General features: G+C 49.1%; 1 protein-coding gene and 1 non-coding gene across 5 annotated transcripts in view; both read left to right on the top strand.

Annotated features, from left to right (window-relative positions):
* Nucleotides 1-16,765, top strand: part of PRKCZ (protein kinase C zeta) — a 113,448-nt gene that overhangs the window by 11,994 nt on the left and 84,689 nt on the right. The window contains exon 1 of one of the 4 annotated variants that reach the window (XM_058304616.1): nt 7-114. The exons of 2 other annotated variants lie outside the window; for them this stretch is intronic. Coding sequence is in view for 1 of the 2 variants with exons in the window: in XM_058304615.2 (XP_058160598.1) it covers nt 479-500 (22 nt within the window). In the remaining variant the exon portion in view is untranslated. Of the gene's footprint in view, nt 1-6; nt 115-350; nt 501-16,765 lie in introns of those variants that run through there. One more of the 4 variants, XM_058304615.2, reaches the window with a different exon arrangement.
* On the top strand, nt 6,083-6,211 carry LOC111759164 (small nucleolar RNA SNORA68). Its single transcript, XR_002793246.1, has one exon. It is a non-coding gene; the product is annotated as a small nucleolar RNA SNORA68 (small nucleolar RNA).

Below are 16,765 nucleotides of genomic sequence, written 5' to 3'. Positions count from 1 at the left end.
AGGCGGGGGCGCCGCGTCCACCCGGCCCGCCCGAGCCCGCCCTGCATTGTGGGCGCCGCGGGCAGCGAGGAGATGCCTGCGCGCCCGGGAGGACGGCTCGGAGCGACGGGGCCGGTGAGTGCGCGCCCGCGCCCGGCCTGCCTGCGCCGGGGGCCCGCGGGGCCAGCGCGCCGGGGCTGCGTGTCAGCGCCCGCGCACCCCCCCCCCCCCGGCCCCCGCGGCCCCCGCACCCCCCGCCGCCCCGCGCTCCCCCGGCCCCCGCGGTCCTCGCCGGCCCCCGCGCCCCCCCCCCCCGGGCCCCGCGGCCCCCCCGGCCCCGCGGCCCCCCCGGCGCGCCGCCCAGATGGTGCAGACGCGGGCGGCCGGGCAGGGATGCGGCGGCGCGGCGCGGAGCAGGTTGTCGGGCCGGGGGTCGGGTCTCTGGGAAAACAGGCCGAGGAGCGGCGGGCGCGGCGCCGAGCAGGGGTGACGGGAGGACATGTACCCCCCCAAGACGGACGGTACGTGGCGGCGGCCGGGGGGCGCGGGCGGCGGGGGGCGGCTCGTCCCTGGCTGCGGGGGATGACTCGGCGCGCGCCGGGCCCGGGGCTCGTGGGGCCGGGGCGCCCCCCGCCCGCGCCGCAGCGCTCCCCGCCCCGCGCACCTGCTCCCCGCGGCCCCGAGCCCGGGACGGCCGCGCTCGCAGCGCCACGCGGGAGCCTGGCACGGGCGGCCCCCGGCCCACGGACCGCCGCGGCGGCCGGGGCTTCTCTGCCTGGGGGTGGGAGGGAGGCGCGCACGGGCTGGGGGCGCCTGGGCGAGGAGCGGGGCGCTCGAAGGCCCCGGTGCGGTGCCGGGGGGATTGGAGAAACCAGACCGCGGGGCCGCGGCCAGGCGGGCGGGGGCTGCTGCGGGGCAGGGTCCCGCCTCGGCCGGGGACTTGCAGCACGCCGCCCCTCCCCCATGCAGGGCCGGGGCTCCAGAGGGCCCCGCGCGCCCTGGGCCCGGCCCCGCGGGAGCGCGCTTGGTTTAGCTGCTCGAGCGCGAGAAACCAGCGCTGCTGGTGGGCGAGCAGGGGGAGCGGGAGCGGGGCGCCCACCGCACGTGCGCTCGCCGGGAGAAATCCGCTGTGTCATCTCCAGGGCCCGGGACTCGCGGCCTGTGTCCTGTGCGACCCCCGCGGGGGGCGAGGCCCCGGCCCCAGGACAGGGTCTGGGCTCGGTGGCATCCAGGCCTCCGTCCTCGGTGGCGCCGTGAACAGGTTGGAGAAGCGGGACCCCCGAGGCAGCACCCCGCGGGCTGCCAGGCGGGGCTGCCCTTCGCGGCGGCTCCCGGGCGGGTCAGATCTGCGCGTCCCCCCAGTTGCATCTCGGCTGCGTTCCCTGGAGACGAGGTTCCTCCGCTGCCGTCTGCCCAAAGCTGGGGGCCGCGGCCGTTATGTAAGGCGCCGCGGCTGCCGTGTGCCAGGCCCCCTGAGCTCCGACCCGGGGTCCACATGCTCTGCGGCGGGCCGGTCCCGGCCTCTGCTTCCAGGCTGACGGCAGCGGCTGGGGCACGTCCGAGGGCCCCCGGTCAGCCCAAACCGGCCCCCCCCCGACAGATGCCACCCTTGTGTGGGGCGCTTCCGTGGGCCACCCGCGCTCACGGTCGGGGTCCCCGTCCGTGCCAGGGCCTGGTGGGGGGCCGCCAGGGTCGCTTGGAGTCCACTCCCGTGGCCCAAGGTCTCCCAGCGTCTGTGCCGTGTCTCGTCGGCCGAGCGTTTGCAGTCCCTGAGGACACAGCGGGCACGTCCAGATCCCCTTCAGCCAGGGCCGTCCCTCTTGCAGTTCGGGGGGCAGCTCCCAGGCTCCGCCGCGGAGCTGACAGCGTGCTGGGGTGGCAGCGGAACCCTCACCCCGAGGCCGCCAAGCGGGTGCGCTGGGTGCTGTGCCCGGCAGAGCCCGTGGCACCTGTCCTTCGTGGAGAGACGTGAGGGCTGGGGCCTGTGGTGCCGGCTCCCTTTGAGCGTTTTAGGGCCTGGGGCGGGCTGGGGTGGGTGGGTGTGGCTGCACCGGCTCCCTCCGCGCACCCCATGCACCCTCACTGCCTGTCCACTCGCCCATCTGGTCTCAGCAGGGTGGACTGGCGTGTATGATCACCCTGTCCTCAGCGTGGGGTGGCCCTGGCCTTGAGCCCCGCGTCTGCTCCCGGCAGACCTGCGTGAACCGCTTCATCGAAGGGGTGGAGAAAGCCGTGTCCGAGCGGGCCGTCCACTCGGGTCAGGTCTGTGGTCAGGGCTGCCCAAGCGTGGGCAGAGCTGTGGGCGCCAGGTGCTCTGGCCGCCTTGCCAGCAGGCTGCTGGCTGCGTTCCGTCCACCACACGCTGCTGAATGGTCAGGGGTGGGCCTGCTGCTCCCCCTGGAGCGTCCCACCAGGGCGGGCAGGGCTGCTGGCCAGGGCGGGCTGCGCTGGTCCTCTAGCTGAGTGTTGGTTCTCGCGGACTTACTGGGTGCTCAGGCGCGCGCCCGCGCGGAGCTGGAGGCCGCAGGCCTGCTCCACGTTTCCTCGTCGCCGTGGCAGCCCCGCAAGGCTCGTCTTCTGAAGGTGGCTGCTGTCGTGGCTCTAGGGGGGGGCGTTTAAGGAGCGCTGGCTTGTGGCGAGGTCAAGCGGCTCGTGCCTGGTGCGGTGTGGAGTGGGGACCGGTGCCCGCGGGGACCCCGGTTGAGGGCCGGACTGGGGACGGAGCTGTGCGGCGGAGGCGGGGCTGGGGCCTCGGCCTCACCCCCTGCAATCTGTGCTTTGCGTGATTTTTGTAATCTGAATTGGGGTTTGAGCTTTTCCTAGGTCTCCCTAAGTAGACGCTCCTCTGGCGTAGGGGCGCCCCCCGGAGGGACTCGCTGTGGCCGCTCTGTGGTTTTATCCGAGCGTTTATTATCTGGTTTCTCAGTAACTTGTTTGTGCTGCTGCTTCTTGGCTTTTCCGGTTAGGGTGCTCCATGTCCACCCCTGTTCTCTGAAACGCCAGCCCAGCCTCGCTCCTCTGTCTTCCCAAGAGCTTATATCATGGGGATACGATTTGTTTCCTTTTGGTTTTCCTTGGAGGAGCGCGTCTTAACTTCCCAGCTCTGGCTCTCCTAGCAGCCGCGCCTCGCGTTTGCCCCTGGCCGTCACCCCTTCGCCCGTCCCTTCCCGCCTCCCCGCCCTTCGATGGCTAGTTGAGGATGTCCGCAGAGCATCTCTGAGAACGGAGACTTGGAAGGGAGATGTCCTGGGGTCTTGTCTGACAACGTCTCAGGCTCTCAAATCTTGCATCACATTTTTAAAAAACACAGATTTTGCTTTTCAGAGAAGTTGTAAGTTTACAGAAAAATCGTGCAGAAAATACAGGGGTCCCATATACATCCCCTGTTGTTATTAACACACCAGTGCAAGGTGTGTGGTAACTTTGTTATGACTGATGAACGAATGTTATTATAATGAGTTGTAGGGTGAGTGTTTCTGTTTTATTGGCCTGTGGCTTTTTAAGAAATTCCAGTACCGTGTATACAACCCGAAATTTCCCCTTTAAGCCTCCTTCAAATATAGAACTCAGTGCAGTGGATTACGTTTACCACATTGTGCTATCCTCACCGCCATCCGTCACCAAACTCCCCCATCACCCTGAGTAGAAACTGCGATTTAATCTCCTCGCCAGTCCCTGCGCCTGCCCTGGCCCCTGATGGCCTGCGTTCTGGTTTCTGACTCTGGCTTTGCTTATTCCAGTATTTCCTATCAGTGGCGCTTGTCTTTTTGAGTCAGGCTTATTCCACCCAGCATGTTTTCAGAGTTCACTCGTCGTCACACGCAGCAGGCCTCTGCTCCTCCTTGTGGCTGAGTAGTATCCCCCTGCCACATGCACCATGCTTGCTTTGTCCATTCATCGGTTGACAGATACTTGGTTTGCTTCCTTCTTTTGGTAACGGCGACTAACGTCGCTATGACCATCTGTACAAATATCTGTTCAGAAATACCTGTTTATGGAAGCGGATGTGGCCCAGTGGTTAGGGCGTCCGTCTACCACACGGGAGGTCCGCAGTTCAAGCCCTAGGCCTCCTTGACCCGTGTGGAGCTGGCCATGCGCAGTGCTGATGCACGCAAGGAGTGCCCTGCCGCGCAGGAGTACCCTCCGTGTAGGGGAGCCCCACACCCAAGGAGCACACCCCGTAAGGAGAGCCGCCCAGCGCGAAAGGAAGTGCAGCCTGCCCAGGAATGGTGCCGCACACACAGAGAGCTGGCACAGCAAGATGACGCAACAAAAAGAGACACAGATTCCTGGTGCCGCTGATGAGGATAGAAGCAGACACAGAAGAACACACAGCGAATGGACACGGAGAGCAGACAGCTGGGGGGAGAGGGAGGGGAGAGAAAGAAAACAAACCTGTTTTGATTCTTTTGGGTATCTAGGTAGTGGGATTGCCAATCATAATGGGTGATTCCAAACTTAACTTTCTGGGGAGCTGCCAAACGTGTTCCCCAGCAGCTGCACCATTTCACACTTGCAACCACAGTGAACAAGGGTCCCCCTTCTGCACATCTTCAACATTTGTGATTTCTGGCTTTTGTTATTAGCCACTCTAGTGGGTGTGAAATGGTATTTCATTGCGGTTTTAATTCTCTAATGACTAATGATGTTGAACACCTTTTCCTGTGATTTTTGGCCATTTGTATATCTTCTTGGGGGAAGATATTCAATTCTTTCACCCGTTTTCTAATTGGGTTGTTTGCCTTTTTGTGGTTGAGTTGTAGGAGTTCTTTATATATTCTGGATATTAAATGTTCATCAGGTATGTGGTTTCCAAATATTTCCCCCATTGTGTCTCTTTATTTTCATGAGGATGTCCTTTGTACTTATTTTGATAAAGTCCCATTAATCTATTTTTTTCTTTTCTTTTGCTGCCTGTGCTTTGGGTATAAAATCTAAGAAACCATTCCCCAACCCAAGGTCCTAAAGATACTTCCCAGGTTTTATTCTAGGAGTTTCATAGTTTTGTTTCTTATATTTAAGTCTTTGATTCATTTTGAGTTAATTTTTGTATATGGTGTGAGGTAGGGGTCCACCTTCATTCTTTCATGTATGGATATCCAGTTTTTCTAGCACCGTTTGTTGAAGAGACTGTTCTTTCCCAATTGAGTGATCTTGTCAAAAATCAGTTGGAGGGACAACCAGCAAGATGGTGGCAGAGTAAGGAGCTCCTAGCGTCAGCTCCTGCTACAGGGCATTTAGTAGTTGGCTGCTGATTTCGGCTACTGATTGGCAGGCTCGACTGGCTAAGGTATAACCCCGGGAAGAGCTGGGGTGTGAATCTGCCCAAATCAGAAAGAAGCTGGCAGCTGCCATTTTGACTCTGCCCCCAGCCTGAGGGGAAGCCAGGACCAAAAATCACAGTGATGGTAGGAACTGGTTTCTTTCCCCTAGATCAGCCTGCAGCCCTAGACCAGGCTTCAGCCCTGCCTCTGGCAGGGAGGAGGCGGCGGGGGGGGCCCTGCACCAGCCTATCCAGGTAACTGCAGGTATCTTTGGCTGGCACAGACTGAAATCAGAAGTCTACTGGGGCAACTGCAGTCGTCTTGGATGTGCACTACATAGATTGCTGCCCACACCTGCAGCTCTATCCCCACCCCAGGCAGGGGAGAAAGGGGTGTGAAGCTTCATCAGTCTCTGGGCAACTACAATCTAGGCCTGCACAACTTGGATTATTCCACATAGCTGTGACTCTATCCCCACCCCTGGCAAAGGAGAAAGTTGTGAGAAGCTTCATCGGTCCCTGGCGCAGTGAGGGCAGCTTGTGCCTCCACAGCTATAGCACTAATTACAACCTTGGCTCCGACTGCACAACCAGCAAGGGAGAAAGGGCAGGAAGCCCTAAACTAAAGAGAAAAAGCACCCAGAATAAATACTCTAGTAAGCCAGATGCGAAGACAGCAACAAAGAATTACAACCCACACCAAGAAACAGGACGATATGACAGTTAAAGGCATAAGATAAACATCCAGATGACAGAAAGGAGTTGAGACAACTAATCAGAGATGTTCAAACAAATCTTAATAAATTCAATGAGATGGCTGCAGAGATTAAGGATATTAAGAAGACATTGGCCAAGAGCCGCAGTTTATGGTAACAGCGGTTCCAGCAGCGGTGCAGACAGCAAGCGAACGTCGTCACCTTTGGGGGGCTGTGCCGCACCCCTCAGAGTGAATGCAGAGGTTCTGTACCCCAGGGGCGCCGCACAGTGGGGGGGTGATGACCGGGCTCCTCGTCCCCCAGACCGCAACATGGGAGCCCGGCACCGCGCGCCCACTCCATCCAGGCCATGAAGGTGGAGGAGATCGTGGCCAGCAAGTGCCGCCGTCCATCCGTCAAGCAGCTCCCCGACTCCAAGGTCACGTCCCCGCTGCCCCCACCACGTCCTGCGGCGCCAGCACAAGCCGCGCTTCACCACCAAGTGGCCCAACACCTTCTTCCAGGTCCCACCCGGGACCAGCCCAATAAACGAGCAAACTCCGCTCCCCCCCCCAAAAAAAAGACATTGGGAGCACAAAGAAGAATTTGAAAGCATACATAGAAAAATAGCAGCTCTTATGGGAAAGAAAGGTGCAATAAATGAAATTTAAAAACACTGGAATCATGTAATAGATTTGAGGAGGCACAAGGATTGGTGAGCTTGAAGAAATGACCTCTAAAGTGAACATAAAAAAGAACATATGAAGAAAAGAATGGAAAAAGTTGAACAAGGTTTCAGGGAACTAAATAACAACAAAAGACATGCAAACATACATGTCATGGGTGTCCCAGAAGAAGAGAAGGGAAAAGGACCGAAGGAATATTTGAAGAATTAATGGTAGGAAATTTCCCAACCCTACTGAAAGACATAGATATCCATGTCCAAGAAGCACAGCATACTCACATCTGATAAAATCTGAATAGACCAACTCCGAGACACTTATTTATCAGAATGTCAAATGCCAAATTCAAAGAGAGCATTCTGAGAATAGCAAGAGAAAAGCAATTCATAACATATAAGGGACACCCAATAACAATTAGTGCTGATTTCTCACCGGAAGCCGTGGAGGCAAGAAGTCAGTGGTCTGATATATTTAATTACTACAAGAGAAAAACTTCCAGCCAAGAATCTTATATTCAGCAAGATTGTCTTTCAAAAATGAGGGTGAGATTAGAATATTCATAGATAAACAGAAACCGAGAGCATTTCTAAGCAAGAGACCAGATTTACAGGAAACACTAAAGGGTGTGATAGAGCCTGAAAAGAAAAGACAGGAGGCCTGGAAGAGAGTCTAGAAATGAAGATTGTATCAATAAAAGTAACTAAAAGTGTCAAAAGAGTGGTGAAAATAAAATATGATGGATAAAACTCAAATAGTCAGGAATAAAATTAACCAACGATGTAAGGTACTTGTATTCAGAAAACTGCATCTCAGTGTTAAAAGAAATAAAAAAAAGTCCTGAATAACTGGAAGAACATTCCATGCTCACGGGTTGGAAGACTAAATATCATTAAGATGTCAGTTCTACTCAAATTGATATACAGATTCAATGCAATCCCAGTAAAAATTCTACCAGCATTTTTTAAAATTAAAAACACGATTATCAAATTTATTTGGAAAGATAAGGGGTTCTGAATAGCCAGAAACATCTTAAAAAAGGAAAAGCAGACAGCAAACTCTCATCTCTGGACTTTAAATCATATTACCTAGCTACAGTGGTAAAAACTGCATGGTACTGGCATAAAAACAGACACATAGACCAATGGAACCAAACTGATCGTTCAGAAACAGACCCTCACGTGTATGGTCAAGTGATTTTTGACTAGCCTGTCAAACCCACATAGCTCGGGCAGAACAGTCCATTCAACAAATGGTGCTGAGAGAATTGGATATCCTTAGCCAAAAGAAGGAAAGAGGACCCCTATCTCATACCTTATCCAAAAATTAACTAAAAATGGATCAAAAACCAAAAATAAAAGCAAGAACCATAAAACTTCTAGAAGAAATTATTGGAAAATATCTTCAAGACCTGGTGGTAGGTGGTGAATTCTTAAAGGAGAGAAGAGGACAATGAGATGGATTACTGATGTTTAATGTATATAAAAGTTTTAATTAGCTTTACTGTAAAAGTATGGAAATGTATAGAGTGGATGGTAACACACAGTGAATAACAGCTAATTTATAAATGGGATGTGACTAAAAATGGTAACCTGGGTATGTAAATGCCAATTGACAGAATGCTAGAGAATAATCTAGGAACTGAATAGCACAGTAAACCAAGAGATGGCTGAGAATTGTGGTTGATGGTACAGATGCAAGAGTGTCCTTTGTGAGCTAGAGCGGCTGTACAACACTGCTGCGGGCTGTTGGGAATGTGGAGAAGCATGGGAAAAATACAGCCGGAGTAACCTATGGACTGTAGTTAGCAGTAATAATATAATATCTTTGCACCTATGCCAAAGTTGTACTGTGTTGATACTGAGGAAGTAAGGAAAATGTGAGCCAAATGTACACTATGGACATGGTAACAATCAGATGATATTATCTTACCTGTAGCAAATGTTCCACTGCAGTGTGGTGTGTGGATGGAGGGGTGCTGTTTGGGAATTCTGCATATGTGCATGATTGTTTCATAAGTTTGCAAATTCTGTCATAAAAACATATTTAAAAAATAATAATAGGGTGGGTTGGGGGAAAATACACCAAATATAAGATAAGGACTATAATTAGTAGTAACATTTTGACAATATTATTTCATAATCTAACAAACATTTCACGACAATGCAAGGTGTTAGTGGAGTGTTGATGTATGGGACCCCTGTATGAGGTTATGCATGTTTGCTTCCTAAGTTCACAACTTTTACTATACACTTACTATTTACGTATATTCATATATAAATGATAAAAATAATAGTAGGGTGGGTTGGGGAAAATACTTTGGTTAGTAGTAATATTTTGACAATGCCCTTTGATCATTAGTTAAAAACGATTAACAACAATGCAAGGTATTGATGGTAGAGTGAGTTATGAGAGTCCTGTATGATGTTATACATGTTTGTAAGTTCTCAGCTATTACTGTACATTTATTATGTATGTTTATGAGTTGTATACTTCAATAAAAAAACAAAAAACAGATCTGTTGGCCATGAATGTGAAGGTTGATTTCTGAGCCCTCAGTTAAGCGCCAGTGGTCTTTGTATCTGCTCTTGTGTCAGCACCAGACTCTTTTGATTATTATGGCTTGGGAATAAGTTTCAAGATTGGGAAGTGTGGCTCCTCCAACTTGGTTCCTTTTCAAGACGGCTTTGCTATCTGAGGTCCCTTACCCTTCCCTATTAATTGCGTGACTGGCTTTTCCATTTCTGCACAGGAGGAGGCTGTTGGAATTTTGATTAGGATCACGTTGAATCTGTATTAATAAATAGCTTTGGGTAGAATTGATATCTTAAAAATATTTAGTTTTCTGATCCATGAACACAGAATGACCTTCCATTTATTTAGGTCGTCTTCGATTTCTTTTAGCAATGTTTTGTAGTTTTCTGTATATATGCCCTTTACATCCCTGGTTAGATTTATTCCCAGATACTTGATTCTTTTAGTTGCTATTGTAGATTTTTTTTTCCTTGACCTCCTTTTCAGAGTGTTCATTACTGGTGTATAGAAACACTACTGATTTTTGTGTGTTGATCTTTTTTTTTTTAAGATTTATTTATTTTATTTCCCACCCCCCCCCCCACCCCCCCGCCAGTTGTTTGTTCTCTGTGTCTATTTGCTGCATCTTGTTTCTCTTGTTTCTTTGTCCGCTTCTGTTGTCATCAGTGGCACGGGAAGTGTGGGCAGTGCCATTCCTGGGCAGGCTGCACTTTCTTTCACGCTGGGCGGCTCTCCTTACAGGGCGCACTCCTTGCACGTGGGGCTCCCCTACGCGGGGGACACCTCTGCATGGCACGGCACTCCTTGCACGCATCAGCACTGCGCGTGGGCCAGCTCCACACGGGTCAGGGAGGCCCGGGGTTTGAACCGCGGACCTCCCATGTGGTAGACGGACGCCCTAACCACTGGGCCAAGTCCGTTTCCCTGTGTTGATCTTGTGTCTCACCACTTTGCTGCATTTGTTTATTAGTTCTAGCAGGTTTGTTGTGAAATTTTCAGGATCATGCTATCTGCAAACAGGAAGTTTCACTTCTTCCTTTCCTATTTATATGTCTTTTATTTCTTTCTCTTGCTTAATTGCTCTGGCTAGAACTTCGAGCACAGTTTGAATGACAGTGGTAACAGTGGGCACCCTTGTTTTGTTCCAGGTCTTAGGGGGAAAGTTTTCGGTCTTTCACCGTTGATGGTGATGACAGCTGTGCGTTTTTCAGACATGCCCTTTATCATGCTGAGGATGTTTCCTTCTATTCCTAGTTACATAGTATTTTTATCAGGAAGGGGTGTTCGATTTAGTCCGATGCCTTTTCTTTATCAATTGAGATGATCATGTGTTTTTTCCCTTCATTCTATTAATTGGGTATATTTTCTTATTTGAACCACCGAACATACCAGGAATAAATCACACTTGATCATAGTGTATAATTCTTATCTTAATGTGTGGTTGGACTTGGTTTGCTGGTATTTTGTTGAGGATTTTTGCATCTATATTCATAAGGGTTGTTGGTCTGTAATATTATTTTCTTGGTCTGTCTTTATCTGGTGATGCTGGCCCCATAGAAAGAGTTAAGGAGTATTCCTTCCTTCAGTTTTTTGAAAGAGTTTGAGCAGAATTGGTATTAAATCTTGGTGAAACTCACCTGTGAATCCATCTGGTCCTGGGCTTTTGTTTTTTGGGAGGTTTTTGATGACTGACTCAATCTCTACTATTTATTGGTCTGTTGAGATATCCTATTTTTTACTAGTGTAGGTAGTTTGTGTGTTTCTAGGAATTTGTCCATTTTGTCTGTGTTATCTAATTAGTTGGCATATAGTTCTTTATAGTATCCTTTTATAATCTTTTTTAAAATTTTTTATGAGGTACCGGGGATTGATCCCAGGACCTTGTACATGGGAAGCAGGTGCTCAACTACTGAGCTACATCTGCTCTCCAGCGAGAGTTGGTTTTGTTTTTTTTTTAAGATTCATTTTTAAAATTTATTTCTCCCCACCCCCTTGTTGTTTGCACTTGCTGTGTCTGTTTGTCTTGTTTCTTCAGGAGGCACCAGGAACCTCTGATATGGCAGGGAGGTGCGTCATCGCTGAGCCACCTCTGTTCCCTGCTTTGGGTGTCTCTCGTGGTGTTTTTCTTGTGTCTCTTGCTGCATTAGGTGGAGCCGGCCGCGCCTGCCGTCGTGTGAGCTTGCTGTCTTGCTCATCCTCTTTAGGAGGCCCAGGAACCTCCGCTTCCTACGTTATTGTGTCTCTCATTATGCCCTTCTTCTTATGTCTCTTGTCGCATCTGCTTACCATGCCCGTCGTGCCAGCTTGCTGTCTTCTTTAGGAGGCATCAGGAACTGAACGTGGGACCTCCCTGTGGTAGGCAGGGGCTCAACCGTGTCAGCCATATCCGCTCCCCTGGTTTTTTTGATGTTTGTTTTTAGGGGGTACTGGAGATTGAACCTGGGACCTTGTACATGGGAAGCAGGCACTCAAGCATTTGAGCTACATCTTCTCCCCTTATAATCCTTTTCATATGGATTTAATAATCCATAATAATGTTCCCCTCTTCATTTCTGATTTTAGTTATTTATACCCTCTGTCTTTTCTTCTTTTTCTCTATAGCTCAAGATTTGTCAGTTTTATTGATCATTGCAAAGAACCAACTTTTAAAAAATTTTCTTGATTGCTTTTACTGGTCTATTTATCTTTGCTCTAATTTTTGCTATTTCCTTCCTTCTTGCTTGGGGTTTGGTTAGCTCTTCTTTTCTAGATATTCCAGTTGTGAGGTTAGGTCTTTATTTGAGATCTTCTTTAAGCATGTAAGGATATAAATATCCTTCTCAGCACTGCCTTTGCTGCTTCCTGTAAGTTTTAGAATGCATTGCCTTCATTTTCCTTCACCTCAAGATAGTTCCTAATTCCCTTGTGATTTCTTCCTTGACACATTGGTTCTTGGAGTACACTGTTTAATTTCCACATATTTCTGAATTTTCCATTTCTTCCACTCTTACTGATTTCTAGCTTCATTTTGCTGGAGTTAAAGAAGAAACATTTGTATGACTTCAATCTTTGAATTTATTGAGACTTGTTTTATGACCTGAGGTGTGATCCATCCTGGAGAGTGACGCACGTGCACTTGAGAAGAACGTGTGTTCTGCTGCTGGTGGGCGAAGGGCTCTGCAGAGGCCTGTTGGGCCCGGCTCGTTCAGAATGTGGTTCAAGTCCTCTCTTTCCTTGCTGATCTTCTGTCTAGATGTCCTGTCCATTATGAAAGTGCCCTGTTGACGTCTCCTCCTGCTCAGGTGGAACTGTTTCTCCCTCCCTATCTGTCAATATTTGCTTCATTTATTTTGGGGCTTTGCTGTCAGGTGCATATATATTTATTATGTCTTCTTGTTGAGTTGACCCCTTTTTTTTTTTTTTTTAAATTTTTTTAAAAAATTTTTTTCTCATTTTAAATTTTCTTTTTTTTTTTAATATTTATTTATTATTATTATTTTAAATTACATTAAAAAATATATATATGAGGTCCCATTCAACCCCACCACCCCCGCCCCCCACTCCCCCCACAGCAACACTCTCTCCCATCATCGTGATACATCCATTGTACCTGGTAAGTTCATCTCTGAGCATCACTGCACCCCATAGTCAGTGGTCCACATCATAGCCCAGACTCTCTCACGTTCCATCCAGTGGGCCCTGGGGGGATCTACAGTGTCCCGTAATTGTCCGTGAAGCATTATCCAGGACAACTCCACGTCCCGAAAACGCCTCCACATCTCATCTCTTCCTCCCGTTCCCCACACCCAGCAGCCACCATGGCTACCGTTCCCACACCCATTCCACATTTTCTCTGTGGACATTGGATTGGTTGTGTCCATTGCACACCTATGTCAAGTGAGGGCTTAGATTGCACATGGGTACTGGATGCACTCTTCCCACTTCTAGTTGTAGACACTCTAGGCTCCATGTTGTGGTGGTTGACCTTCTTCAACTCCATGTTAGCTGAGTGGAGTAAGTCCAATAAGTCAAAGTGTAGGAGCTGAAGTCTGTTGAGGCTCTGGGCCTGGGTGTCATATTATCAGTCCAGAGATTCAAATCCCCTACATATATCTTAAACCCAGCACCAACTACAATTCCAATAAAGTAGCATGCAAGTCTTGTGAAAAGAGATCCCCTCTGAGTCCATTTCCATCACGCAGAAACACCAGCTCCAAAGAAGGGCCATCTGTCATGGCAGTGAACCCCTTCTGCCATGACCATAGAACCCGTGGGTCTCTTTATCCCTCAAAAGAACCAATACCTGGGGTTGTATCTACCTTATCTGTCTCTTAGACTCTGTTCAGTTGTACATAGGGGTATTCCTTCTGACAACCTCCAGACTCTTTTTTAGAGACTCACAGCCTTATAATCTCATTTCTCCTTTCCATTTCCCCCTTACATTAGGTCAAACCGCTTCCCGAAGTCATGTTATTATATGTAGACAGGTATATTCTGCTGTTCCGCATTGAATCTTTAATTCAAGGTCATTTTCTAGTTGCTTCTTGAGCTGGTATGTGGTAGTGATCCCTCGGTGCCAGGGAGGCTCATCCCCGGGTGTCGTGTCCCACGCTGGGGGGAATGCATCACATCTACATGCTGAGTTTGGCTGTGAGAGTGGCCACATTTGAGTAACATGAAGGCTGTCAGGAGGAAACCCCCAGGCACAATGCTACTCTAGGCCTTGTTCTTATTGCAGGTGCATAGGCTCAAAAGTGTAGCCATTAGTATCAAGAGCCCACTGTTGGGCCCTCCTTCCTTCCTGGTTCTTGCCGTTGCACCTGGAGGATTGCCGCTGCTCTCCCAGGGCCCACAACAGTGACCCCCCGGCCAGGAGCCCAGTACCCCCCCAGCTGTTGTTTTTAATTGTTTCCACTATGAGTATACATAGACATTACCATATACCCTGGGCATATGCCCTGTATAACTCCCTGTCAACCATATATATCCTGTCAATAACATCCCATATCAGTATTCCTCCGCTGCCATTGTTGAACCACTCTGTGATCCAAAACTTCCCGTAAATTGAATCCCAACATAATGTCAGCTTCAGAAGAGTCTTAGATCACCAAAATTCATATATACAATATACAGTATTTCCCCAGATCCACCATAAAACCTTTTCCCTTCCACAGCAATAATCTTTTAACTTATTCATATCATATTTCCTGAAACTGATGTACAGATTCCGAAACTATAGTTTTCAAACAAGGTAACATTTGTGCTTACTATGTGGTCCATACTTTAGGTTGTACAGTTTTCTAAATTTTTTAGTTATCCTATGTTTTGTCTTATGGTTTTCATTATTAGTCTGTCGTCCCCTATATGTTTTTGGTGTAATATTAGCTGTTTTATATTCATCCTCGTGTACTCTCACATAACTCCTCTTTTGCCCCCTTATTTACCTTTGTTCCATCCATTGCACGTCCATTTTCCCCTCCCCTTAGGGCCCACAACGCCTGCCAATCTAATGCCCTGGGAGCCGTCCTTTCTCACAAGAGATACAGTTCTCTCTATTCGACGGCATTAGTCTTCCCCAGGATATGGGTCCACCCCACCCAATGGTAGAACCCACCTTGGCAAAATGAGCCTTCAGCTGTTCCCTCCGGAGTCCGTCCCGCATCAGACCATACCCCCTGAGCGTCCTAACCAGGTAACCCTCCTACTTATACTTTGATACGTTTTACTCAACATTTAGTTCTCAATGAACTTCTGGCACTCTCCCATGTTTGTATGTTGCCCCTCCCTCCCATTATGTTGCTCCTCCCTCCCACGAGTTGACCCCTTTATCAAGGATACAGGGACCGTCTTTCTCCCTCATAACAGTTTTTGACTTAAAGTCTTTTATCTGATATTAGTAATACTACCCTGTTTCTCTTTTGGTTATTAATTTTGCTTCGTATATTCCCTCTGTCCTTTCACTCTCAACCTACTTGTGTCTAAATACCCGTTTGCATTGCTTGTTGGGCAAGTCCAGTGGTCGTGAATTCCTTAGCACTTGTTTATCTGGAAATGTCTTAGCCTCTCCATTTTTGAAGGGAAGTCTCACTGTATACAAAAGTCTTACTTGACACTTGTTTTCTTTTAGCATCTGAAATATTTTATACCCATACCTTTTTGCCATCATAGTTTCTGATGAGAAAGCAGCACTTTATTTTATTGGTTATCCTTTGTACCTAACTTGTAGCTTTTCTCTTGCAGCTTTCACCCTCTCGTTGTCTTTGGCATTTGGACGCTTGGATTGCCATGGTCTGGGCATGATTCGGAGTTTATTCTGCGTGGGGTTCCTTGGGTTTTTTGAATGTGCATATTCATGTCTTTAGTTAAATTTGGTAAGTTTTCTGTCATTATTTCTTTGGATATTCCTTCTGCCTCTTTCTTTTTCTTCTTGGATCCTCCCATAATACTGGACTGGTGTCCCATACTCTCTTAGGCGCTGTTCACTCTTTTCTTATTGTTTTATCTTTCTGCTCCTCTGCCTGAATAGTTGCCATTCTCTTGTCTTTGTGATCACTGATTATTTCTTCTTCCAAGTCCAGTTTCTGAAACCCTCTAGGGAGGCTTTCATTTCACTTATTGTGGTCTTCAACTCTAGTATTTCTGTTTGGTTCCTATTGGAAATCTCAAGGAGATTTTCATATTATTTATTCATTGTTTTTTGCAGATCCTTTAGTTGTTTCTCCATGTTTTCCTTTATCTCCTTATGCAAACTGAGGATTTTTTTTTTTTAGTCTTTGTCCAGTATGTCCAAAGTCTCGTCCTCTTTATTGATGGTTTCTGGATTTTTATCTGGTCCTTTCTTTGGTTGAGTCATCATTTCTTGTTCTTTGTCTTGTAATCTTTTGTTGCACGTTTTAATATTTTAAAGTATTATCTCTGGGATTTAGTTCCTCATCTGTCTTTTCCTTAAGTTTGTATCTGTCTAGTGATATGACAGATTTTCTTGAATGCCAGGAACTAGCCAAAACAAACAAACTTAAGTAAAAAACACCTTCCACTGTCTTCTCAAATGGGCTCTGCGTCGTCTGGTGCTGTCCTCTAGAGATCTGATCTTGGAGGATCAGCCCAAGGCAAGTGGGGTGTGCAGGTCCTCTCTGCCTTACCGGCGCGTGTGTGGAGCCTGCAGCCTGCCCCTTCTCCTGGGCACGTGCGTCCGTGTGGCCTCAGGGTCTCCCGCCTTTACAGTTTACAGGGGTTGGAGCGCGTATGCCTTCTTCTCCCTCTGAGATAGTCTGTCACCCCCTGGGTGCTCTGCCTGTGCCTTGGTGCGAGTGGTCCCTGCCGGCTGCCTCGACGTTGTCGTGTCCTGCGCTGTTTCAGTGTCTGCAAGCTGCACCTCTGCTTCAGGACGGGTTCTCGGGGGCCCAGACAAGTTTCCTGGTTCAGTCCCTCACACTTGCACCGGATAGATTGCACACGTGCACCCCAGTATGTGCACAGGGACTGCACCCACACTGGAGTGCAAGCTGGCTCATCCCTAGGCCCACGAGGCCCCGCAAGGCAGCCAGGAGCAGCTTCTACAGCTTTCGAAGCTGACATTTGCCCAGTTAATGGCGCCCTCTGGCTGTTTTCCGTAGTTCTGAGGACAGTTCCTG

This window comes from Dasypus novemcinctus, chromosome 9 (assembly GCF_030445035.2).
Source record: "Dasypus novemcinctus isolate mDasNov1 chromosome 9, mDasNov1.1.hap2, whole genome shotgun sequence".
Classification (NCBI taxonomy): domain Eukaryota; kingdom Metazoa; phylum Chordata; class Mammalia; order Cingulata; family Dasypodidae; genus Dasypus; species Dasypus novemcinctus.
The sequence above is the reverse complement of the archived record's forward strand: the minus strand, read 5'-3'. Positions and strand labels throughout refer to the sequence as shown.